Here is a 27880-nt window from a genome sequence, read left to right as displayed (position 1 = left end):
AGATGAGGGGCTATTAAGGCCATAAATCATACTTGCTCTCACACACTCATCACCATCTTAATCTAACACACATAAACCGCTAGACTCTCCCCAACTACACCCTTTTATATTCACAATGATACTTGCTCACTTACATTACCATTTAAGCATTAAGTAGCACATATATAACACATTATAAGCAATGCTGTTTGTAACTGTTGCCTTCACTGGCTGAAACAACAACTGCCACCAGAAAGTTGAGCTGGTCACACTAAAAATGAAATGTCTGGATGTTTTATGTACTCTCTCGGCTGCTGTGTTAGCTCTTTGCCTGGAAATGTACTATTCACGTTTGGTCAAACATGGTTTGAAAGAAACACCACTCTTCACCACTTACTAGTGCATGTGGAAGTGGAATTTGTTAATTAAAACAGTTTACAAAATGAGTACTGTATGAGGCAATTTGAAGGCATTGTAGAAATGTTTTTTTTTTTTTTGGTTGTTTTTAAGATGATACTGAACCAAGTGCTTCTCCTCGCACTATTGTGCAGGAGCTCAGGAAATGTCATTAGTTTCATCTAGCGGCTGATGGATCGCCTTGATGAACTGAAACTCTACTCGATCGCAATTATGCTAGTTTAAAATGTCATAAGATTTACATCTGTAGTGTGTCTGTTATGAGGACATGCAGCTCATTATTTTGAATTTGCTTTATTTTTTCAGTCAGCTAGCGCTAGCTTTGTATCTAACACAGGATATGTTTGCATCTGTCTATACTATAAAGCTACCATCATCAGATCAGAGCGAGAAACATTAAAGTCGAACAGACTACGTATTTTTCCAGCTTAAAAGAACAACAGAATATTTCTCTTAGAAAACAGTCTGGTTGCATCAGGCAAGTGTCAAACAAGTATTTAGCTGCTAGCAACAAAGTGACCAATGACTGGGTGATATACAGAAGGTAGAATATCCCAGTGAACCCTTAAAGCACATCAAATATTATCAAACAGTTTGTCAATGTTAGCAATGACAAAGTGGACAACTACGTATAATATATAACTTATTTTTGAGTATGATTGCATCTTGTTATGTATACCATTAATACAGTATATTACTGAATTTGATTTATATTTCTTGACATGTTTATTTTTCCTTTAATTATAGTATACTATGTAGCATAGTGATGTAGTTTTTATAGTGTTATACACTGTTGTCCTGTGTAGCAACATAAAAAAAAAAAATCTTGTTCTTTTTTCTTACACTCTGAATCATTATTTTTACCCTGTGAACCTTTTGCAACCTGTTAAGCAAAACTGTACTTAATTATGGTAATAACAATAAGGCAAATTTGAATTTAAAATTTGAGTATCTAGGACAACTAGGATCAATTTATCTAATTCTTTTCAGGAAAAGACAACTTTATAATTATCCTTGATAAATATTTAACACTTTGTCAGCCAACAGCACAGAAGCAAGAATTATTTTCTTTAAAACAGAGATATGTGGGTGAGACTGAAAATATCTAATCTCTCTGAGTGAGAAATGATGCAAGAAAGAACAAGTGTGTGTGAATTTCTATCTATGAGACACAAAAGTAGTGTGTTGTGCGTGAAAAAGTGTGTGAGAGTACGATAACCTACGGGAGGGAGAATGACTGACAAAGACAGCTCGTGTGGTTACAAATAATAGTGTGAGAAGAGTGTTTATATAAAAAGGAAGGGTGGTTGATTGAACAGGAAGGCAGCTTAAGTCCTCGATTCTTGATTATCAAACAGCCTTCATAAAAACTAAGCTTGCACCTGCTGCTTTCAACATTTGGGCATTAAGGAGCATTCACATCAGACCATGGTGCATTTAAGGGCCTCATGTTATGTCAGCGCAATAGCCACATTGTTGTGGTTTATCTGACATATTACCTTGACTTCTTTATGTGTATGTTCTATACAAGGCTGTAAGCTGAACAGGGATTGAAACCACAAATATTATTAATCACATACCATTTTATACCCTGTCTCATACTACTATTCTGAGTCACAGATACTGTTCTCCTCTCTTACATATAGACAATAATGGTATCTATATATGAATGAGAATAGTAGTAATCTCCCACACAACTATACTGATTCAAATATTTTCTGTCCTGTTTGTGGAACATATGAGACCCCACGCACACATTTTCACCTTACCTCACTTGCATAAGTTTGACCACTGATTTTTATTTATTTATTTCATTTTTTTTTTCAGTCCATGTTTTTTGTCCCAAACGGCCAATGTATCAACTGTAGAGATGTTAGCTGTAAGCTAGCTTGTACAAAACGATCATATGTGTGTAGTACGGCTGTGTGTGTGGCAGCTCAGGCTCAGCCTCTGAGCAGTTTGAAAGTCTACAATTTTCAATTAAGTAAAAATGCTCTAGAGCTATCACTTATTTTTCACCTATTTTCATTTCTATACATTCATGAATTAGACTCATAAACACTGACATGAAGTAGCCAATCTGAGTCTTGAACACACCCAGTCATAAAAGTTGGCCAATCTTTGGTTAACTTACGGATTTCCTGCAGCAATGGAAGTAAAATGGATGTTTATACAAACAATTCCTACAGGTGCCCCAACTTCTGTTGAGGACTTACAAACCATGTGTCTGTACAAAAGCAGTGTTGGAAAAAACTGTTACTACACCCTCTGATGCCTTATTAGGACAATGTGTGTTAGAATTAGTTCTGTATATTGATGTTAGAATTATGAGAAAAAGGCATGTAGCAAGTGAAGACGGACTGGTTGGTCAGGCGGTGGTTTCACATGATGAAGACCAGCACAATCTCCAGACTTAAACCACATGGAGCTGTTTTGGGATCAAATGGACAGAAGGGGAAAGCAAAGCAAACTACAAGTGCAACTCAACAACTTGAGTGTGCGACGAACTTGATCAATATTTGATTTCCATTGTAGAACATCGTGAGTGTGTTTGAGTTCTGTATGAGTCAAAAATTTAGATTCAATTTACTTCAACAGAAAGATTCAATGATTAAAATCTCCAAGTGTGTATTTGTTCTATGCTTTAATTTCAGAAACACTAAAAGTGACTTTGAATTTTAAAATTTAAAACAGGTGGAGATTAAATGTACAGTGGGGCAACTTATACAGTTTAAAACATGGATACACATGGATGAGTAAACTTCATAAAAACAAAGCTTGCACCTGCTGCTTTCAAAATTTGGGCATTAAGGAGCATTCAGATCTGACCATGGCACATTTAAGGGCCTCATGTTATGTCAGTGAAATAGCCACACTGCTGTGGTTTTTCAGACATATTACCTTGACTTCTTCTTCTTCTTCTTCTTTATGCGTATGTTCTATACACATAACGTATAAGAGCTTAGTTGTGTTTGAAAGTGAGACTGCTAGTGTAGGATACTGTGACTATCCGGATAAGGAAGTATATTTGTGCGTTCTATGATACTGTGCAGAAGAATATGTTTGCATGGAGGACAGCAAGATTTGGTGAAGTAGGGTGCAGTAGTGCACGTGGGAGAGTCTAGTGATGTATGAGCAAGATTATGATGATGTGTACAATTTTTATGATGAGGTACAATTTTGACCTAAATCTTCTCTTGCAGTCGGCAATGTCATGCTAATGCATTGAGGATGTAGTAACATACATGGGAGCAATAGGATTTAAACATGTTCGTGGAAGCATTCCACAAAGATGTGCGTTTTCCGCAGTTTCAAGCTAACGGAACAGACTATTACTCGTTGTTCCAAAACGTTCATTTCAACAGCTACCCACGGACGGACAAGGAGAGGAAGAGCTTCCATTTCTTCTTCCGCTGTCACCCCTACCCCGCCTGCCAAGTGTTCCTACAAACACAAACCCCCAATGGAGACCTAAAAGTCCCCACTGATGTCATCAACAACATGCTACATGTTTACAGGTATGAATACCGAAGCAAAATATAAGGGGGGCAGGGAAGATATTCAAGAGACCTGCCCAAAGGAAACCAGCAAAGGGCAATGGAGCACCACAAAGTGCATATCCAGTATCTGCTGCATTCAACAGGATGTGCTAATGCATCGTTTTCTCTACCTTTAAGGGGTGAACAGGAAAAAGGCTGCACTGGGGGAAAATCCCTTGAAATGCTCACAGTGTTGTGATTGCAAAAATGTTGTTTTTTTTTTTTTTGTATTAACATCATATCAAAAAGGTTGAAACAATGTCAAAATAACTTAATTATGCCAAAGCCACAGTACCACAATAGCACACAGACACAGTCATTATCATCTTCACCATCATTAGTACAACAAAACGCAGGCACACATTTCGATATACACTGCCTAAACTCTGCCCTTGGTCATCAAGTGTGGGTCAGTGAGTGTCGGTACGCATTGATTGTAATGTGTAAGCAATATGACTTACTAGCACAGTAGCCATCAGGAGCCTCCATTTCAAGTGCTTTGGGAGTGCTGCAGCAAACAAAAAGACATAATACTTTATATTAGTGTAAGACAAAGGCTTTTTGCACATATGCGTAGGTATACATATGTTTCTTGTCTTTATTCTTGATTTATTTATCTGGATGTGCATCGTTCAAAAGCTATGAAGCCTGAGCTATGTGTTATATTAAATAGTATGCAACAATGATGTGCACCTTCAGGATTAACCTGGATCAAATTTTCACACAAACACCACGAACGTTTAAAATCACCTTAATAGCCAAATTCACGGCTGCTAAGCCGCTTTAGATGCATGAATTCCACTGTACGGAAGTCCATTACAAGAGAGGCACTGGTGTGTGCAGTTTTCTTATTAGAGAAGTATTCTCACATATTTAGCATGCTACCCTCTAAACTATTTAAAATGTGTGAACAGCCATGTTTTGGTTTCATGTTCTCTATAGAAAACACATTCTTGTCTGAGTGGAAGTTAAATCCTAGCTGGGATTGTCCCTCTATTTTCTGCATTCTATGAAATTACACAATTATGGTTTATATGTTATACATGAGAGCCAACTTTGATTGAGGCAGAAATGATGTGATTGACTATTCCAGTAATAGTGTTAGGTTAAAAAAAAAAACAAAAAAAAAATATATATATATATATATACATGTATATAAACGTGCACACTCGCTACAGAAAAGCAATAGTGCTCCTTCACAATTTGAAAACACAGGTAGAATTAAATCAGGAAAGTTCACTGAGTTACATGTAGACTCTGTTGTGCAAAACTAGTATTAGACTGACCAAACAACTGCCACAGCAACTGACATAAACTTAAAATGATACACAAGGCATTCAACTGTGCAGACACACTTTCACACACACCTTGTTCTTAAACATCATATGTTTTCTGAACGTTCGTGGGCATATTAATAATATATGGTGTCTAACGTCACCTTTGAAGTTGTAAATCAGTCATAAATTACGTTCACGATGTGAGTCTTATTTTTATGAATTGCAAAGTAAAGTTTGTGTCCACCTTTATCTCTCAGCCCCTTGTTATCGTTGCGTAGAGAATCTGTTAACACCAAGACATATAAAATAAACGTGTTATGACTGTTGAATTTGGAAAAGCACTGCATCTGAAAGATTTGTGACAGAGTTTTTTTTTTTTTTTTGGTTGCTGTTGCTAAATATTTAGTGTGATCAAACAACAAATTTGTGTTGTGCCACAGCACAAATACTGGCTTCCTTGAAGAACATTAGGCCTAACCCGTTCTTCATTAGAAGAAATAACATCTACAGGCCAAACGCAGGATGCCCTACATCTTTCTTCGGTTTCTTTTTGTTGAACTATTTTTAAATAGCAGCTTAATGTGTAACAAAGATGATGGTAATCTCACAGTCAACTGCAGTTTCTTAATGGTCTGACTTCTTAAATGAGTCTCCCTCAGTAGCTTCATTGGGGGAAACTTGTGGCCACTTTACAGTTGCAGCAATTTGGAAAATAATTTGTTTTAGATTCTGGTTATTGCTATGATAAATCTCTTAACAACTAAATATAAAAGTGAAATGTGAAAGCAAAACAAGAAAGTAACATGCAATACAAAGAAAAAAAAGGAGGATTCATATAATTACCTTCAAGTGTCTCCCCTGTGCAAAATTAGTTGGTGATTTCAGTCAAGGACGGAGGGAGGGGGGTAGGGGGTGGTGGTAAATTGTCTCCACCTCCCTTTAAAGAAACAAAAAAGTCAAAATGACTTATTTCGTCCAGTGATCTCACAATATGAAAGAAAAAAAAAGGTAAGCCACTTTCAACAACAGTCCAATGAAAAGAACACGACAAGCAACTGAAAATTCATCTGAGCAAGTTCAGAAAAGAAGAGAAAAGTTTAGGAGGAGCTCATCAGTAGTGTCCTACAGGTGACTGTTGCTGCGTCAAAGCCTCTTCTGCGCACTTCCCGTCGAGTTTTCCACTTTAACACCGACACAGACACCGTCCCATCGAGCTCTGCGCTCACTTCAATTCAAACTTGCGACATTTCATCAGAAGTCACACAAGTGTTCGCCGAGCAGCTCGCAACTGAACTTTTACAGCAGGAGCACGGAGGGAGAGGACTCAACAAGTTGGTAAGGGAAAGAAAGAGAGGGATGGATCAAACTGGATCCACCGGTTCCTAAGGAATTAGCCATAGCGGCAGGGAGCAGCCAAGCTATTTTCAACAACCACTGGAAATCCGTGGGCAGGCAGTGTTGAAGAAAAAAAAAAAAAAAGCTGTTGTGGAGATGTGACTCAAGGTCCTACCGGCAGAGCCTTCACGCCTTGTAACTGCTGCTGCGGGGAATGGGGTGGGGGGGGGGGGGGGGTAACATGATGTAGTGGCAAATTAAACGGTGGGTAAACTGCTGCGCGATCACCACCGCCTTCACAAGGCACATCAATCAACGCCACACAAAAACAATGAATTGTCCCATCAGAAATTTCAGAAATGAAAATTGCTTCCTCTCCCCTTTCTCTCAATTGATAGGCCTACCACCTCTGACACTACTTCCTAGTATGTCCACATCATGACTTTATGTAGCCGAATTAATATTTATCATAGCAGCGAAAAGGTGGGAGAACTCTCATGTCTACAGATGTACAGACAGATGAAGCCGTGAGGACAGGGAGTATTTACCCGGCAGGCAACAGAGCATCTCTGGCAATAACCACCAGCTGCAAAAAAAAAAAAAAAAAAAAAAAAAAAAAACCAGAAGCGACTTTTTGTTGGAATTGTGGCAACGCGCCGTGTTTCTCGTGTTAAGTGATTTTTTTGGCTGCCTGTGTCGCCTGCATGGCTTGGAGCTGACTGACAGCTGCAATTCAACAGGTTATCCGATCACCGCAGTGTACAGCAGAGCCCGTCTGGCTTTCCATTCATCAGACAGACGCTCCTTGTCTGCCTTTGCTGCAGACATGCGCCTCTAGCAGGTCCTAAGCGTCGGCAGTCTATTGATGGTCGAATGATACTGAATAGCCATATTAAAGCAGCGACAGAATGGTTAGTTAATACAGGAAACCGATTCATGCACTTATGTTTCTTTCGCTCTCTTTTATTATTTACCTTAAACACGTAGGAGTTTATATATTCCCATGAACTTGCACATTGATCCAGACTGTATGTCTCGGCTTGGAATAGACTTCATTCTAGCCCGACATGCGCCATGCAGCGCGGACTGAAAGGTAGTTTGGTTCCGCAGCAGCAACAAAAGCAACAGTTGTTGAATCCACCACTGACTTCCTCCTCCAGAGCAGCACAGCAGCAGCAGTCAACCCGCCCGAGTAGCTATTCTGGGAAGTTGGTCTGACACAGAGAAACGGATCACAGAGTGCGGACCCAGTCTCCCTCTCTGCTCGGCAATCGATTAGGTTATAAGGGGCATCTTATTTCTGAGGCTGCAGCCAGGTTACATGTGGCGACAAAACAGAAGTGGCACACTCTCAAAGTATTTCTGTAGGGAATACAATGTACTCAAGGACATACACTGGGCTATATACACGTGTGTGTGTGCGTGTATTTATATATACACATACACACACACACACACACACTACTGATGTCACTGCCTACCAGACCTCACAGCCTAATTTACTTCTTAGTCTGTTTTCTTTATTACAATAAATCCTTTATAATTAGTGCACTGAAAGTCACTGCAAAATTCAAAGTTTTGACTGTTCTGAATATTTGGCTTAGTCTCTAAAATGATGAAGCCCTAAGTAAGTAATAAAATCACCCAACTAAAGAAGTGGTTCCTGTGGAATCCGCTCATAGTGAAAACACATTTATGTCAGACCTGCCTCAGAAATGAGGTGGGCTAGAAAGTGTGGACTGGGTCTGACTGAAGAAAACTGCTGTTTCAGCACTATTAGTGTCACTGTACTACTGCTAATGTTATACTTATATTAGGCCTCTCATCACAATCACTACTGAAACTTTATCTACACACACACACGCACACATATATACTAAACATTTTTGATCGTCCCTCAATTAAAGGATCTATTATTTATTTATTTCTTTTTATCAATGGTCTACAACTAAGATGTGTATGGAGCAGAACACTGTGCTGTTAAAAAAATGACTTGTTAAAGCTCTCCAATGAACGATCAATGTAACTGTTCCTAAACTACTGTAACCTTATCTTTGGCATATCTCTGTTGCAACTTCTTATTACTTATCAGCCAACATTTACATAGCCAACATACTGTAACTGTAATAAGCTAAAATTAGTAGATAATATTTAGTAACTGTGAGTGATGAAAATGCTCATCAGTAGAATTACACTATGTAGTGTGTCAGAAAAAGTAGTGATTGTGATGGTCACAAAATGATGCTGAGAGGCCTAATTTAAGTATAACATTAGAAGTAGTACAACGACACTAATAGTGCTGAAACAGCAGTTTTCTTCAGTCAGACCCAGTCCACACTTTCTAGACCACCTCATTTCTGAGGCAGGTCTGACATAAATGTGTTTTCACTATGACCGGATTCCACAGGAACCACTAAAGAGTCAGGAAACCCATGCTTCATCTTTAGTTGGTTGATCTTTTTACTTACTCAGGGCTTCATCATTTAAGAGATTAACTCAGAAATTCAAAATAGTCAAAACTGAATTTTGCAGTGACTTTCAGTGCACTAATTATAAAGGCTTTATTTTAATAAAGAAAACAGCCTAAGAAGTAAATTAGGCTGTGAGGTCTGGTAGGCAGTGACATCAGTAGTGTAAATGTGGATGTGTGTCAATAGTGTAACACAGGGGGGTTTTTACGTGTAAAAATAAAACCAAAAGCTAAACCAAACCAAAAAGGGGTCACAGGTACAGGCGAGGGTGAGAGTTTCACTGAGGCTTAAAGTGTAACTGTATGTTTTATGGAGCAATGAGTCCAGGAGCTCCACATCTGGTTGGCCATCTCACTGCTTTAAGGAGCATCAAACACCTTAAAAGACTGTCCGAGTGAATTCCAGAGCAGTACATACACCAGCAGAAAGAAATGAACAGATACCAAGTGGCACTTCCCTAAAACAGAAAGTTAGATGTAAAGCTGAAATGACTCCAGTGGAAGAAATTTTGAACATATCTGTTAAGAGCCACTGTCCCGTGAATCAGAAATTTCCTCACATGGTTCAGAGGTGGAACAAGTGCACTGAATCCAAAAGTGTGAGTCTTACTGTGCTGGCATCAAGCGAGGGAAAGCTTATCCCCGTTACCATCTCAGTGCTCTCTGCTAGCTATGCAGCATCGTCAGTATGTTTCTGTTTGTATTCTTTAACCGTGCAGGAACACAAAAACCCCTGAAGCTGCAACAATACTTCCTTAATACTTAAAATTGGTAAAAAGCATTTGCATTTTTTTCCCTGAGAAATGAGGAATCACTAAATTCTAACCCTGGATGTTGACATGTAGTCTGAAAAGGTGGGTTTTCCAGCCTAAGGCAGAAGATGAGCAACAGCTCTGCTCTCCTGACTTCAGTGGGGAGTTCATTCCACCAGAGGGCCCAGAGAAGTTCCGCTGAATTCACCTCTTTGAACAGTGAACAAAATCTATTTGGAACATGAACAAGCTGTCCACCTATAAAATAAAATGCCCCAATAGGTCATCTGTGCATGTAGCTTATTATGACCCAGACTTATGTTTCATTCATAGGTTTCATCGTTAGGTGATGTCTCCGGGCCATAGTTATGATGGGAACACAGGAGGAAGTCAGGTGACGGAGTAAGAAGGGTTAGGATAGATGGATGGGTCAACAAAACACTGGTGATTACTCCTTGTTTCTTAAGTAAAAACAATGCTGTTTCTTTTATTCACAACTGCTCAACGACTCTAACCATGTGTTTATTATTGTTACCATGACAACAAAGGTCCAGTATGTATGCCTGCCTCTGGTACACTCCTATAGGTCATATTCCAGGGTAGGAACAAACATATATGGCTGTTTAGGTTGGAGGACTTGTTGAACAGGAAACAAATGCGTACTGTTCAAATTCCTGTGTTTTGTTGGATGGTCAGTTTGGGTTTGGATAAAAGTCACAGGTCCTTTAATAAATCTGTCAAAACTTCTAGCTGGAAGGTAAAAAAAAAAAAAAAAAGCAAAGGTTTAGATTTTGGAGGCTGATAGGTGGAGTAGTAATAGCAGTAGTAGCAGTGGGAGTACTAGGTAGGGGTGTATCAACACAGTTAGCTCATGGTTCAGTATAACACAAATCGGTTTACGGTAAGATGTGATGATCTCTCATTTCTAGTAAAGTTTCAGTGAAAACACGTAATGGTAATATAAAACAAACACTGTTTTAAAGTTTTTCTTAAAGATTTTTTTCTCATAGACATCAGTGCAAAAAGTCAAAAATATGTTATCTGTCTGTCTATCTATCTATCTATCTATCTATCTATCTATCTATCTATCTATCTATCATCTATCTATATATATATATATCTATATATATATATAATAAAAACTAAATAAAATAAAAACAACTTGAGCTTTAAAAAACTAAGATGAATAAAAATACTTCAATGGCAATATATAAAGAAATACATGCAAAACAAGAAAAAGTCTGAAACTCAATTTTGTCTTCAGAGAAGCTTCTTTTTTTGATGAATGACTTTGGTGAGCGTACTTTATTTTTTCCCCAAGACAGTTTTCAAGCATTAGTTGAGATCTGAAATAGGTGACACTGTGAAAGTATTATATAATTGTGCTCGCTGGCCCTTAACGAGTATATTTAGTTGACACTGGCTTTACTTCCTCAGACCCCACTGCTTTATGCATAAAAATAATCTATTTCTCCTGACCTTATGAAAACCCAATCTGTAGAGAAGTATTGTAGCAATATCCCTACATTTCAACAGAAACTGAGCTTTCACATTTGAGGAAGGTGACAAAATATGGAAATTAGTATAAATCATTGTTATTACACCACATAAGGGAATACTTCATGTTTTATGTATTATATGGACTATGTGTTAACAAATGTTGCTTGTTTGCTAAAAAGTCATTCACAGACTTCACTTATGTTTGGGGTCAAGACCCCCGAGAGGTCTAACTACCTCCAATAACAGAAATAGACTACAGTACACTCTTATTAGAACTGTGAGGGGTACAGTAGTGCTGTGTAGAAAAAAAAAACAAATACAATACACCAATCACAGATATAGAGCATAGGAAAATTAACTGTGTTTAACCATGTTTTACAGCTGAGGTCTCAGAAACCCTAAACAGATGTAATGTGCCCTTTTCTGAAACATGTCACTAGTTGAAAACCGGGTTCATTTATTTTTTCTCATGAAATTTGAAAACTTCATGAGGTATCAAGCTCATAAAACAATGTTTTTTATTTGTTTGCTTTAGGGTTTTTTTTTTGGTTTTTTGATCTGTTAAAGGGGGGCAGGGGGCTCCAGGACCCCAAATAGAACATCAGGGCAACTAAAGGCACTGAAAATGATAGCAACACTTCTTTTTAAGTCTTGCACTGAGAGAGTGTATCAGCAATTTCTGCTCCTTACTGATTTATTTGACAAAATGGTCAACTTTTAACTCCCTAATTCATACACACCAACTATAGTGGTGGAGATATGAATAGCCTTGCTAAGTAGTAGTTGTAGCATTAGTAGTGCTGTAGCCTAATGCAAGAAGCAGTGCTTTAGAAAGGGGCTGCTGTTGCAGGCCCAGAGTGTGAGGCAGTGGAAATAACAGAATGAAAAAAAAAATGCTTTCATTGGCTTAAAAAGTGACATATTTTTATCTTATCAAAGAGTGAGGAAGTGGTACCACCACCCAGCCAGACTATATCTCATGAGCTCAGTTTTCACTATGAGATTTCTGTCTGGAAACAACCACTTGAGATCTGAATCAGCCCAGTCAGATACGCACCACACAAATCAGCAAAAAAAAGTTTCTCTAACTGCATGGCCTATTTCTCTCCTCATATGTATTTAGACACTTATTTTCGTGGAGTGGTTTGGAATACTACATTTTCAAAACAACCACACACAGTTTCTATTTTAAAGGTCAGAAGCCGAGACAACGATGGCCCATTTTGTGAGTCTGTGCAGGGATTGATCTTGTTGACTGAGTGAAGAAACAAACAATTATCATGAAGAATCACTCGGGGTCCTTTACTTAAGTACCGGTACAATGTTGTCTACTACAAGTAAACGTTTTTCATGCAAAATCCCATTTAAATAAAAGTACAGAAGTATTACCAGGATTTAAAGCATCAAAAGTAAATGTACACTGTACTAAAATGGTCCCTGTGATTGCTATATTGTTATTCCATTATACATTATTAGATTGTTTACTGTATATTGATGTATCATAGTGAAAGTAGTATTTTACTGCTTTTTTTTTGCACTTTAATCTCATCTTTTGTTTTTTGCAAATACTGGATCCTATAAATAGGAGAAGAAGAACAGAACAACTTCCCCACGTCACCAAGATCACAGTACAAACAGCATTTCCTCCCTGTTAAAGCCACCCACTTTAGTCTCTTAAGTTAAGAAGTAATACTGTATGAAAAAATAAGTATGTAGTGATCTTTTGTTTGTTTATATCTGAGCTATAATTAACACTTGTTCTTTGAATCTTTTTTTTTATTTTTTCACAGCATACGTCATTGCTGAATGTGTTGCTAAGATGGTCACGCATCTCTGTTGCTCATTAACAACCCCCCCGCCAAAAAAAAACAAAAAACAAAATCAAATCTGTTGCTTAGAAAATAAAGTATTCTATTCCAAATACTCATCATACACACTTACCACCTGACTTAGCAAATGTTTTAAATGCATATCGCTGTGCATTAGCCAAAGCAACACTGTATTAGTGTATGAATGATGTCTGTCTACCTGAAGCGTCCCAGATTCCTGCCTGTACAATCTGCAACAATGGTAATGAATCTGAAAAAAAAAAGTCATTTATTCATTATAAAATTTAAAGTAAAATGATGTAAAATAAATAGAAGCTGAAAAAAAGAAAACTTTGGTGTTTTATATACATTGTTTATTGAGCTTACCCAACATATCTTACCATTACATTTAGCTTTATCTGTATTGTTTTATCCACCACAAAATAGATCTGAATATAAATATCAGTTGGTTTTTTTTTTTTTGGTGGTGGGGGGGGATGTTTTATTTATTTATTTATTTATTTTTAATCTGTGAAGTTGTTCTTCTTATATTGGTTTCAGCTATCTTAGCGTGACTAGTTATCTAGTTTTCTTGTTGCTATAGTGGCCTTACTGATTAAATTACCCTATATTACCCTTTAGCCTATAAAATGTGAAAGTCTGCTGTCTTCTTATCACAGACTGTTAAAAAAAATTATATATATATATATATATATATATATATATATATATATATATATATATATATATATATATATATATATATGCACATGGTAGGATGTTACATAAAACTTACAATCTCCCTCTATGACATTCTTTATCAAGTGTACAGTATAAAGAAACACACTCCTTTGCGGTTCAGTAGCACACACTTAGATCATTGTTTGAAGAGTGTGCAAAAGGATAATTAGCCACACTGAGGGCAGATACAGTGGTCAAAGTCAGTCACCTAGTCTCTCTGTTCAAATATTCAGAAATACAGTAGATGGATTGTGTGGATGTCACCTTGTATTTAAGTTTTGAGATATACGTGTACCTTACTTGAAAGTTTCCACTTTATGATCCTGGATTTTTCTGCTCCACTGCAAGTCAGAGGGAAATTTTCTACTTTCTACTACACTGCATTTGTTCCACAGCTTCTGTTCTTAGTTACTTTTCAGATTAAATTTTTACATTACAAAACATCTTTGCTTCTGAAGCCTTACAATGAAGCAGTGTTCTGTTGTCTGGTGTCACAGCTCCACCTAAATGACATTTCTCCCCTACATATCTAAAATAGTCTCATTTAAATAACTGTTTAAAGATCAAAGAGGTAAAGCTCACCACTATTTCACAAAAACAGCAAAGATTTTTATGTTTTTTTCCTTGCTCCAACTCATTAATCACCTCATTGCCACTCTGATTTATCCTGTGACTCTTTGGAAGGGTCCTGATCCCTAGTTTAGTAAGCACTGGATTAAAGTAGTTAAAACTATCTACCTCTACATCGAGAACTAAAACACTAAATTATTTGCTTATACACTGATGCATCCGTATTGATGAGGTGATTTATTACATCAGTCGCAGGGGCTGATATTCCGCAAAACATTGTAATGACAGTACAGGTCTTTAACTTGTAATGGAGCATTTTTATGGTATCTGTACTGAATACTCCTTCTTAGCTTCAGTAGTCATAGTGGTGGCGGTGGCATTTATTGCAGTAAACGTTTAAAAAGAGAACAGCAGTAAAGCAAATACTAGAAAGACTAAAAGCAGAAGCAGAACGTCTGCACTTCTGTACTAAAAGCAGATCAGAAGTGCTGTGTTATTAGTTGTAATATTGTTCATATTATTGTTTTTGGGGTTTGGAGTTTATTTACCTGAACTGTAAGAATCCACTCCCATCGCTGCCATGTTTATGTTTTCTTTTTTTCTTTTTCCAGTGTTGTGTGATGTCACGCTGTGCTGCACATTGGTGCAGATGACCTCCCTTTTACTGCAGCTCCCTCCAGTGGTAAATAAGGTAATGTTATGTAGTTTTATGTTGAAACTCAACTAGCAAGTTGAAGAAAGAAAAGTGAACAGAATTGACAATGTCTTACAATATTTTGCATAACTAAAAATAAGAAGCTCATGAAACCTAAACCAATGTTTTCATACTAGATTTTCTTTTTTTAATCAACTCCAAATGACACTGATCAGCTGCTGTTACGTGGCTGAATGGTTCCCCCTAGTGTCTGTGTGCTGGGAAAGGATTTAAACGTCTTTGGAAACAGTATAACATAGAGTGGAGTTCTATGTCTCAAACCTCCTCCAAACCAAAGATATTATCAGAGTTATGAAGCAATTTTGTCGTCACCGTTTATACATCTGAAAGAGTTTGGAGTCTCTAGGCACAGCAGAAGTTAAATTAAGCTCTTTCTCCCTGGCTTTGACTTTTTCCTCAGACCAACCCACACACACTACCAATATCAACAGAGAATGGCTTTTCATTTTTGCATATTTTCTTAAATTGCATCATTTGTTCAAAATAAAATAATTAGCGTCGATGCAAAATAGGTTTGGATTAATACTGAATGGCCCAACTGGAAAATCTAAATTATTAACACGTATCTGCTGCTGTGTATTAAAAAAAAGGTACACGTTTCACAAGGTTTTTCCTTCTAGTTCCTACACTTCTCTAGAACAAGTTGTCAGAGCTCTGATAATTATCACCATGTTGCATTTCTCTGAAAGGTCATATAAACACGAGAGATGATATGCTACTTGTTTAGTGCCAGGAAATCGAACTGGAGGACATTCACATGTGACAGAACTAATCCAACAGTCCCTTAGTGTGGTGAAGCAGAAAACACTCTTCACCCTGAAATCCCATTAAAGGGATTTCCTAGTACATAAGAATAGTGAAATTCACATCTGACTTGAATAGCAGAAGAAACATAGGTGTGACCAGTAACATTAATTCTTTGCATTTAGGTTTAGGAGTCTAAGCTGTTCCAGTGAGTCAGAACGCGCAATACCAAAGCCATCTGCAGTGTTATTAGTCATACCTGTGCTTGACCACTCAAAATGTCCACCATAAAAAAGGTCTTCTGAAAAAACAGTGTTATCTAAATACACCACCTTGTTTCAGTACTATATTTACCATAAACTGATTTGTGTCAAGTCACTCGCTCCAGTTTGATTCAAAAGACTACTGTTACCAACCAGAAAGAGTAGTTTCATGAAAAGTAGTGCAACCAGTAAAGGAAAGAAAGAAAGAAAGAAAAAATATATATATATATATATATACATATAGTTTTACAGCGTGGAGTTGGAGTTGGCTCTAAGTCTCCTTTTATTCAAAAGCCGCAAAACAGAGATGACAGTTTTACTTGTCTCACAAACTTTCCTTGGTCAAAAGTGAGGGTATGGCAGTGAGTAATATGTGCTACAGTTCATTTCACTCACAGCTCACAAAGTTACCGTTTTATTTTTACGTACTGGATAGGAAAGATAACACAGGCAGACCTAGAATACAAAATGTCTAGTGTGGTGTAGAGCAGATAAAGATATCACCAAATATGAAACAGAGTGCTTGGTTCCTTTCCCACAATCAATCTTCGGTTTCATAAGAACAACAAGAACAAACACTAATAGCTGCCTTAAGACCCCTTCACCTCAAAATGAGTCCAATGCCTACACACCCACGGGTTTGGTTACTGCATGAATGTGCAGTAACTTTTCATATCTTCACATCTACAACTGCAAATTCACCTGCAAGAAAGATCTCTTTTTATTTTAAGTGGAATAGTGTAAGTGTCAGTTTTCAAAAGCATGCAAGATAAAATAACATTTACAAATTCTGTCCATTTGTCCATTGTCCATTTTACAAATTCTGTTATGTCCAAATTTTACATTGAACATTAATGGCATCATCACAGATGAGAGGAATTCAGTTAAGTGTGGTTTCAGTGATGCCCACCAAAGGTTAACAGAGCTGTAAACTGAGAAACATGGTGTCATATATATATATATATATATATATATATATATATATATATATATATATATATATATATATATATATATATATATATATATATATATAGAACATTTAGTTTCACCTGCAGCATATGTTACACACAACATGCAAATTGAGACAGGGCTGTAACTGATTCAGAGTATTATTAGAATAACTGATTGAAGGGAAAAACAATGCTATGAAAAAAATGTTTCAGCTATGTCATGCAACACAGACACACTACAAGAAACCTACAATAGAATGCAACAATCTCAAAGAGTAGAATACCATCTGAAATGAACCTACATGAAATATGTGTGAAATCCTGGTTGAGGCTGATAGAGGGCACTGGTGGTCTATCAAATATTCTACACGAAAGGCCATTTCAGTGTGCAGAACTTATAAAGATCTTGTCACAATTGCTGTAATAACGCCTCAGAAGCACTCTTACAAACTTGTCGCGTACAAGCATTCAGACACTAATGCAAGCACATTAAGCCTCCTGGGTTTAAGACTGTAACTGTGGGAAACTGAACTCTACAAGAAAGAAGAAAAAAGGGTGCCTTTGTTTAGGCCTGCACTACCAGTGGATCTTCATGTGAAAACCACAGTTGACTCTGACATTGTGGGTCCTATCACGGCCAACAGATACTGCACCAAAAACTGAAGCTGGTCTAAGGAACATAAAAGTGACTTCAAATCAAAGCCTCAGATCTAAATGTCCATGAGTGCATGTACAACAAAGTCTGATCACTAACAAAGAAATCAACATTGATGCCTACATTTTATAATGGATGGATTTATAATGGATGCCTACATTTTATTACAGTGTGCAGGTGTGTGTGTGTGTGTTTGTGTAGGAGGAGGGTGGGTGGTTATTTAAGCGGTCCATGCTCAGCATTATATGCTGATATTTAAAGATGTAACCAGAGACATTGCTGCTGATCAAGGCTGGCCAATCCTCTGTTTACTAGATGACTGTGCACAATTTCTTTAAAGGCAAAGTCAGTCCATTTCTGTTTTTGTTGTGATTGCTCTGATCACCCCGGGTCTCCTACGCTACCCATGGTTCTTTGTGCACTTAGTTTTGCATGAACGCTGGTGCAGAATTTCAAAGGAGGAGAGAGCTTTAGACACAATAAAAATGCAATGCTGATGCAGAGTTATAATGCATCATGCACGCACTGAAATATTTTGACAGGTGAGCAACATATGTTGTAGCATCATGCACATTCAATTTTATTTTAATGCATACCAAACATTAACACCACAGCACTGCAGTAGGTGGCTATTTTATTTCATAACATCCAGCACTGATTGCTCCTTGCCAGCTTTTTGTCAGGTCATACATAAATGCACAACCTCACCTGAGGCACTTTTACTCAATGTGTTGGAAATTTGTCAGTTTAAAAACTGAACATTTCAGACTGTACCCCTGAGAAAAACATCAGCATTGGCTATTTGTTTGTTCCAACAGCTTTGGTCAAATTGTGTTTATTGTCAGTATCATTATGTGTCTATATACTCATGGACTCCACAAGATGCTGGAAACATTCCTTTGAGATTCTGCTCCCCCCCCCCCCCCCCATTCAATTACACCAACAGTCTGGACCACTGACACAAGGGAGGTTGGGTTCATGGATTCATGTTTTTCCAGTCTTCAGCAGTCTGGTTTTGGTGAGCCTGTGTCCACTGCAGCCTCAGATTTCTCTTCTTGGCTGACAGGGGTGGAACCTAACTTGGTCTTTTGTTATTGTAGCCCATCAACCTCAAGGTTTGCCATGTTGTGCGTTCTGAGATGCTCTCTGCTCACCACAAAGAGTGGTTATCTGAGTTACCATCGCCTCTCTGTCAGCTCCAGCTCTGATCTCTCTCATCAACAAGATGTTTCCGTCTGCAGAACTGGCACTCGCTGGATGTTTTTTGTTTTTCACACCATTCTGAGTAAACTCTAGAGACTCATAGGCGTCAAAATCCCTGGAGATCAGCTGTTTCAGATATACTGAAACCAGCCTGTCTGACACCATCAATCATGCTCCAGTCAAAGTGGTTGAGATCACATTTTTTCCCCAAAAGTTTGGTGTGAACATGAACAGAGACCTGCATTTGCTTTGATTTTATGCATTGCTCTGTTGCCACACTGGCTGATTGTATAATTGCATAAAGATGCACAGGTGTTCCTGATAAGGTTCTAGGTGGGAGCTAGAACTGGTTCCCAGGGAATCATGAATATATCGGCTAAATTTTAAAGCAATCCATCCAATAGTTGTTCAGATATTGCAGTCTGGAAAAAAATCTCACCATGGACATGCCACTAGTGTGTCAAAAACATGAGTTGTGGGGAGACAAATCTGCCAGTGTTGCAGTTTCCGATGCCTGCCAGTAAGCCATATCTTATTGATACAGTAGCGCCTTTCACACCTTACACACTGTCATTCAACGTTGTCTCCGAGTGCTTCCTCCATTTTAGTTTGAGTAGACAGCAGGATCCTGACAACTAGGTATTTTTATCCTCACCATTGACTCTTTTTATACTTATCTCTAAGTATAGTGTCAAAATTCAAATTCCAAATAACTCAATGTGCTGTTTACTGTGTGCATTTACAATGCAGAAGAAACTGGCAAGTTTTCAAACTATGCAGCTTATGTGCAACAGCAGAAACAAAAGCTGAAGATGTAGTATATTCATCTAACAAACACAAATGACTGAACAGAAGGATCAGGACATGCAGGGCAACACCTGCATGGGTGATGACTAACTGCTCTCAGTCACCAACAGCCACTCACCCCCATATAACACCAACACCTCAAACACCATCAGAGCCCCACTGGGATTTTTACTGAATCTATTAACTGAAAACAAGAGGTCGATATACAGTCGAGTGCTCAACAGTCCACTGCAATGGAAGAACAACTCAGCTACATCTGTTATTTTAAAAACACACAACACACACGGAGGCTTTTTGGAATTGATGTTTGTATTACATCTGATTTAACTGGAATTCAAAACCAGGTCAGGATTTTCAGCCTCTCTATGAACACATTAGTTTCCCCCCTGCATCAGTGATGCCAATGGAAGCAACCACAACAACAGCTTGACTTATAATATTATTATAAATGACATCATTAGATGATTAATACAGATTACAGTGTGTAAGCAGCATGTTACTGTAGCTGTTGGAGGTGGCACTAGTTTGAATTATTTTATATACAGGGACACCAGATAATCCTCTCATGAGGGGTCATGTTGGATTTTATCTAATCTTTGATTTTTGGTGAGACACTGGATCATTTGAACATTCATTCAAATGAAACCATGTGAGGTCTAGAGGGAAAAAAATTCCTAGTTGGTGGAGCTGTTAAGTCATAGGTGTCTGAAAGGTGACACCAACTACACGCTGCTTTTTCTAAGACATCAGAAGCCAAAAAGGCTGGAAACCACTGTTTTAATCTTTAACCATGTGTTGTATCTTTAAAGCTTGTTATATGATCTGTTATTTAAAAAAACTAACAAGCAACTAAAGCTGTCAAATAAATGTAGTGAAAAAGAAAGTGCAATATTTCCCTAGCATAAAAAGGAAATACTCAAGTAAAGTACAAGTACCCAAAACTTGAGTAAATACAGTACAGTACTTGAGTAAATATACTTACTTTCACCACTTCCAACTTACATTGTATTAGAGGTGGCAGGGATGTGCCAAGCTAAATTCATAAGGTACTTATGTTGTTGTTGTTGTTGTTGTTCAGCCGAATTCAGCAAACACAGGAGCGCTTTCTCTTGCTGTAAGGTGGTTTCCATCATGTTTTCTAGTACACATGCAAAAGGCATTCACGGTCATATACTTCCAATTTTAGTATGAGTAGAAGCGCATCTGCATTCACAGTCTGCATCTGTCTTAGGGCAAGTGGAAGCCATAAACGAGCTATAAGAGGGGAAAGTTCTGTAACATTAAGGTTCAAACTGTTTATCACTGAATTATTTAGACATTTATTGCTCAATTTGTACGGGACCTGTCTATCTCCAGCAACGACTGCAACAAAAATCTAGTCCTTTGACTTTTATTTTGTGCTCTTTGATTCATTTTTCATTAAGTGCGATTCATTTTAAAGTTGGATGCAGACAAAGTAAGATCAATAGACTGTTTAATTTATTCTCACTGTGTCTGTAGACCCTGAGCTGTGAAATTGCAGAACAGCAACTCAGGCAATGCAGAGACTTTGAAAACATTCAGAGCACACAGAGAGAGCACATCTACCTGCAGAGCGTACCCGCAGCACTCTTGTCCCCTTCATTTATGGTGTTGTTGTTGTGCATGTGCCCATCAAATTATGTGAATGTGTGGCTTATGTGTGGGCCTCTGTTTCCTCCAAGAGCTCTTATGTGCTCACACACATGCACAAACATCAGTCAGTCATCTTTGACCTTGTGAAAAAAAAATCCCTTACAGAGTAGAGAAAGGAGTTTTGAAGGCATGGCATATCACCTGACTCTGTACTACATCAGACTCCAATCACACATGGCCTCATAGTACCGCCCAAATAATTCTCTGGGTTTGTTCTGGCGTTTTGATGCTCACCGTTTACCCAGGATTTATAATCATGACTTCAGTGCCCCACAAAGGCTCAGCAGATGCAGCTAGAGGCTTAGATGGCAAACACACTGAATTACCATACAGAGGCAGCTGGAAGACATTCCATCACAACCAAGGTCAAGAAGCACTTCAATTTTTAAAAGCATGAAGATATGTGTCTGCCCACTCTTTGTCATGACGACTTTCAAAGTAGTCTTTTTGTTTGTTGGCGAGGCCTTGGAGTTCAGCCATGGCAGAGTATCTCATCACCTCTCTGTCAGGCAGCTCTAGCAGTGTTCATTGCTTTGTCCCAGATTGATCTGAGCTCTCTGATGACAGTACAGCCATTTCATTTCTGTTGATCACTGCTTTTCCACCTCAAAGAGCATGGACTGTAATGGCCCTCCAGCAGCATAGCACTCCACTGTTACCATCTACTGTGTCAGAGTCCTGCCGTAGTTTAAGACACAGTTATGCTACTGCACTCCCAAATTCAAGGTTTTTTATGTCTGTGTTCCATTAAGGGTTTGGCATAATTTTTGCTTCTACAGTGTTATCAGATTTGGGTCACAGTGGAGGGGAAATGTATTTCAAAAGGTTTGAGAAAAAATTTCTTTTGGCACGCGCAACTCAGCTGCAGTAGCTCAAGGGCATGGGATGAGCGATGTCATTACACTAGCATTGTGAATCTGATTGGTCACAGCACATATGTGGCAAAACGACCTCAGAGTACTCCACTGGTTTGTAGTGGGGCTTAATGAGATCAATGAATTCTTTAAATGCAGGCACTGCCAAAGGAATAACATACGAATATTATGTAAAAAATATTATGGAATATTATTGACAGTGCATTTCTGATATGCTATAGAACTAGGTTGGTTTACATCAGTAATATTTGGGGGAAAAAAGGTTAGGAAACAACAAAAATGTTTCCATCTCATTTAAAGCTAAATGCTAATGTCAGCATGCTAACATGCTCACAGTAACAATGCTGATGTCACCAAAAAAATCTATAATTGAGCCTCCTCTGATGTGTCAGGTGTAATGCAGATTCTACTGTTCTGGTTCCATACAGTCACCACTTTTCTCAGCATAGTTGTCAGAAGTAAGAGGGGTTCAGGTTCAGTAATGTTGATAACATATCTGTATGTTTGTGTTTGGAGAAACCACACTTACACCTATACATTCAATAACCACAGAAACCATGTTGGAAATTTTGTGAAGTGGGGGTGTTTACAATCTGTGGACCACCATTTCTCACACAGAAAGTGACTATTTTCCCTACTACAGAACTGGGAGTTCATACTGTGACGACAAGTGAAACCTTCTCACGTTCTCTTGACTCCCACTGCATAGCCACAATGGGTCTGAAGCATGACAACTTTATCTTAACATCTGATGAAAACAGCGCCTGGCATAAAAGAGATTTTGTGGTCTGCAGGCAGTTGAGTGTATGTGTCTGTGTGCAGGGAGGTGGGGTGTAGTTCTCAGAGAGAAACAGAAGGGAATTCATATTGCTTTTCAAAATGTATATATATATATATATATATATATATATATATAGCTGTTCTAATGAGAAGTGCTAGTGATGAGTGGGTGCAAAGAAAAAAAAGCGCACTGTAGAGAAATCTAAGCTTAATCAAAAGAGAAAATTAAGCAAGATAACATACACCGCACTGTTTTACAACTGACATGTGACACTGCTGTGTTACCAGAAAGTTCTAAACCAGGGCTTTTTTCTTCTTTAAAAGCAAATCATTCCAATAATGTCCAAAAAAGTCTTGAAAACGTCATCTTACAGTGGAAACAATTTCAAATATATCTTATCTCTACTTCTGTTGTTTTTTTTAAGATTATTTTAGGGCCTCTTTGCTTTCATTTTTTCACTTTCACTTTTTTTCCTGCTCAACAACAGTTTCAGCCATACTGTACACAGAAATCATTCCACGCGGTGTCACACTCAAATTTCTATCAGGCTGTTTAGAGAGCTTTATATCAAAGAACAGAACCATGATGATGTGACATTTTGCTGTGTTCAGCTTTATAAGGTGGCTATTTTCTGTGCTGTGCTGCACCTGTCTGCTGGGTTCTGATGGATTAGCAGGGAATTAATGATTTATACAAGTATAATCTCATTAATGGTTTCAAAAATCCATGTGCTCAGGTAATCTTTTCATTACCTTCCACTAATCTTAATCCTGGTGAGATAATTCCTGGACTGCAGCATGTTAATCTGATCACTATCGCCACTTTTTTTTTTTTTTTTTTAAATAAAGACATATTTTATGCAGAGAATTATAGTAGCTCTGCTTACAGCCATGACAAGTAAAGTATCAACAGTGCATGTTGTGAAATTTAGAATAGGCATGAAACTCCCGCTGTGGTTAGGGGAGATGTAGAGGGTCTGCTCACTTAGTTACTATGTGTGAAGGCCCCTGCATTTGACAGTTTACTACACACCTCTTCTAACCATACATTGCTACACACAAACAAAACCCACAGACTCGTGAATGCAAAGACATCCACAGCACTTCCTCTTGCTCTGCAGCTTAGAAACCAGTAGTCCTACATTTACTTTAACACATTTTCACATTAAAACAGTTGTCTAAAACAAGGTTTTTCAGGCCAAGGACCCTGAAACTGATGGAGAGATGGAGCAGGGACCCCCTACTATGTATTTTATAAAATTGTGTTTTAATTATTAAACTGAGCCTAGTGCCATGTATAAACATACCTTGTTATTGTGCATTCAGTACTAAGCTATTCAAACAATACACAGATTCATATATTAATGTTTTTTATCAACATGTGCGAGGTACAGTGAGTAGGGTGGCCGTGTCACTGCCATTTATAAACATAGGTATCTTCTTTTCAAATAATACTGCAGCATGCGTCCTTGTGTCTGGGACTGAATAGGCTCTCAGCCAACTGAATTGTGCCAAATGATTGGCACAGCAGCGAAAGGGGTGGGTCCTCCTCTTTGTGTGCAGGAGGCTTGGAGGGACAGGTCTAGTCTCGTGCAGTAAGTGAACCAGTGCCCAGCTTGAGAGAGCTCCTGTGTGTTGCTGAATGTGTGCATTTTTGACTGAAAGATAACATCTTCTGTCTCCATTTATCCATTCGCTAATATGCTTGCAGCATGCACCCTATGCATGTATTTGTCATAACATGTCTGCTCACTGGCCACTCACTGGATAATGACATGACTCACGGTCCATCAGACCTCAGGTGATGGTAGAACAATTCAGGCTCTCAAAGAGCAAAGTAGCTATTAAAGAGAAGCACCGCCAAGACAAATGTGCAGTTATATAAAGTTTTCATGGGTCAAGTCACCTGCTTTGTGACATTAGATAACTTGCTACACAGCTTGACCTAATATTTCATAAATTATGTTAATGTGAAAGTGGCAAGACCCAATTCTGCCTTCTACAGCCAACATTAAAACTTTTATTGCGCTCTGGTACAGGCTAAATGGGTTTCACAGCAAGTCTTTATGCAGCTGGTAACTGCAATCATGTCTGTGATCCATGAAAACAGGCACCTGTTCCTTTCACATAGTTGACCTCAGAAACTGGATGTGATGGCTTGAGAACTGTATGAGGGCTCACCTGACAGAGAGGACACTGGTTCCTTATTACCTATCCGCTCCTGTGCACAAGCTTTCTCAAATCACTCATAGTTTCATGAGTCTATGTCATTCATTTTTACTGCACAGTGCAAAGAGCTGCTGCAGCACATTATGGTTGCATTAAAGTTGAGAAGTGATGAAAAAAAATCTGTACTCTTGGTACAACAGAGGACAACCAGTCAGATCCAAAATAACATAAAGATACCTTGGTGAACGTGTGTAGATAAAACTGTGAAACAGTACAAGAAATGAAGCCAAATCTACAGGGAGAAGATGTCAGAGTGACCAGCAAAAGCCAGGCTTTACATTCACGTTCCTGTCTGAGAACATAGAGAATGAAGACCTCATGAATCAAACTCTGTCAGCTGTGATGGGAGCAAAATGAACCCAGGGTTCCTGGGATCGTCTTTGATTAAAATTTTGCCACTGTTAAATAAATGACACACTAATCCGTTTTGAAGCCGGGGGAGCACCGGCACTAAGATATGGCTTTTAATTCTGTGACATATTTACCTGTTGACGCCTGTTAAACACTGAAAAACTGTCATGTAATAAGGAACAAAACAATCATAAAACAAGAGTGAGCAATTTCACATCAGCACGTTAGTCAACAGTATGTGCTAATTGGATTCACTGACAGAAATGGCCATATGTTACTGCCTTTCCTTTTTTTTGTGCCTTGTGTCTAACCCCTGCACATAAGTAAGAAATACGCTACAGCTATCACTGTTACTGTGAGATGAGAAATGCAGCATGTTGGTCTCACATTAGCAACCACCCTCTGTCTCCTTTATCCTGCTCAGACAGATCACTACAGTGATCTGTCTGAGCAGGACAGACAGACAGATCACTACAGTGTGTCTGGTGTACCTTTCTCTCCGCAGCACTGTCAGCTGTGGTAATTGACTCTTGTAGTCTCCGCTGAGCTGTCCACTACATGGCCTCTCAGGCTCCACTCCCAATTACAGGTTGCAGCTCCCTGACGGGCCGAGGTAGATGACCAGGGGGGAAACAGGGCAGGGGTGGTGGGGTGCAGTATTGTTGGACTTTGATGTGGAACAAAGGGTGAGCTGCATAAACACAGGCACACCTACATATAAGTGGCATACCCCTGTAAAACTACGGTATTAACTTTTTAAGTTGGTACAAGTGCCACAGCTTTGATGCAGGTGTCAGGATTTGACACGACTAACTGTTAAATCCAGGATACATTGTTGACTTATTAGTTTAATCGGTTAGCTGACTCAGTGTTGTGCAAGTTGAATGTGAAGGCAGCAACGGTATCTGTCCTGCTCCATTTGTGTAAGGCAACAGATTGGGTTGAAGTATCGTTCACTCTTCAGCCCGCACCACAAAGAGCGAGGTGTTTCTTTCTGGCCACCAGGCACAACTCAAACAGCCGATGATAGGGCACCATTGGTCAGTGGCAGCCTGTCAAAGGTAATAACTGTCACTGCTGTAGCTGTGTTTGCTCGAGGGAATGCCTGAGCAGTAGTCCTTTTGTTTTGCATGTGGCTCTCTTGCCTATTCCCAGTAAAGACCATTGTTTCTTTTTCAGCCATTTCTACTGCAAACCTTCTGCTAGCTGCAGTCACATCACTCCATCACAACGAATCAAAGAACATAAAGTCACCATAGCAATAGTTTCCTATTCAGTCACAAGAGAAGGCGGAATAGAAGTAAAGTCCAGCCCTCATCACTCTATATCACAAAGTGAATGAAATTATGTAAGTTATTGTTTTATGATTACAGTATGACATAAATACATCCCTGCTGTGTCTTACACTGTGCTATAAATCAACCAACACCCAAGACCAGGAAATAAAAAAGAAAAAGAGCAAAAGATTAAACAGCTAATCATTTTAGTTTACAACATATGTGAGCCACAGATTGTGCTGGACGTTATTACTTCTCGCTGGACCATTATCACTGCCTCCATCAGCCACCCTCAAACACACAGAGAGAGAGAGAGAGGGAGGGATGGGGTGGGGTGTGGGGTGGGGTGGTGGTGGGGGAGTGAGTCAAAGAGGAATGTTTTTAGTTTAGTAGTTGTGAGGCCTAATGGTCCATCTAAGATGCGCACAAACCAATTAGCCTGGCTGACCTTAGCGATGGTGTGTCAGCCTGTCAATCTTGAGGAGAGGGGGATGAGAGGCAACTCTTATCACTGCCTGACTGTTAAAGGGGTCAGATGAGTAGATGAGGAGGATGGAGGGAGCAATGGGTAGATGTTATTGATGGCAGAGTCTGGCTGAGTGGAAGGGTCAATTAGGAAAATCACGAGTGGCACCAACCCCTGAAGAAAAAAACAAGTTCAAATAAGAACTATTGTATCAGCATGTAGGGAAGAAAATCACTATTATCTCCCACTGTACCAACATTACTGTTCCCTGGATGGAAAATCTTGAAAATTCCTGTTATTACCACAACCTCGGCAGCAACTGCTTGCAAATTTGATATCATTTTTAGATATTTCTTGCCTGAACATGGGGTTACGAGGGACTTAAGATGTTGAAGTGCAAAAGTACTTTTTTTTTTTAAATTCAGGCTTTTAACTTTGATTTTTCTCTTTTTCTCTTTCAGACCTTTGTGGCAAGTCTATAATCCAGAAGTTAAAAAAAG

The 27880-nt window shown here is 38.6% G+C and overlaps 1 protein-coding gene and 1 long non-coding RNA gene across 6 annotated transcripts in view; one reads left to right on the top strand and one right to left on the bottom strand.

Annotated features, from left to right (window-relative positions):
* Positions 1-7895, bottom strand: part of ikzf2 (IKAROS family zinc finger 2) — a 25970-nt gene extending 18075 nt beyond the window's left edge. The window contains exons 1-4 of one of the 5 annotated variants that reach the window (XM_041056878.1): positions 7522-7895; positions 6056-6149; positions 5457-5495; positions 4397-4443 (exon numbers count right to left, since the gene is read on the bottom strand). In XM_041056878.1, the coding sequence (XP_040912812.1) occupies positions 4397-4424 (28 nt within the window). In that variant the 5' untranslated portion in view covers positions 4425-4443; positions 5457-5495; positions 6056-6149; positions 7522-7895. The other 4 variants (XM_041056876.1, XM_041056875.1, XM_041056877.1 and 1 more) reach the window with 4 other exon arrangements.
* LOC121194190 lies at positions 6422-27880 on the top strand. The gene is made up of 3 exons (XR_005895362.1): positions 6422-6547; positions 15000-15079; positions 27842-27880. It is a non-coding gene; the product is annotated as an uncharacterized LOC121194190 (long non-coding RNA).

The sequence above is a fragment of the Toxotes jaculatrix genome, chromosome 15 (assembly GCF_017976425.1).
Source record: "Toxotes jaculatrix isolate fToxJac2 chromosome 15, fToxJac2.pri, whole genome shotgun sequence".
Taxonomy (NCBI): domain Eukaryota; kingdom Metazoa; phylum Chordata; class Actinopteri; family Toxotidae; genus Toxotes; species Toxotes jaculatrix.
This window is presented reverse-complemented; position numbering and strand designations above follow the sequence as displayed.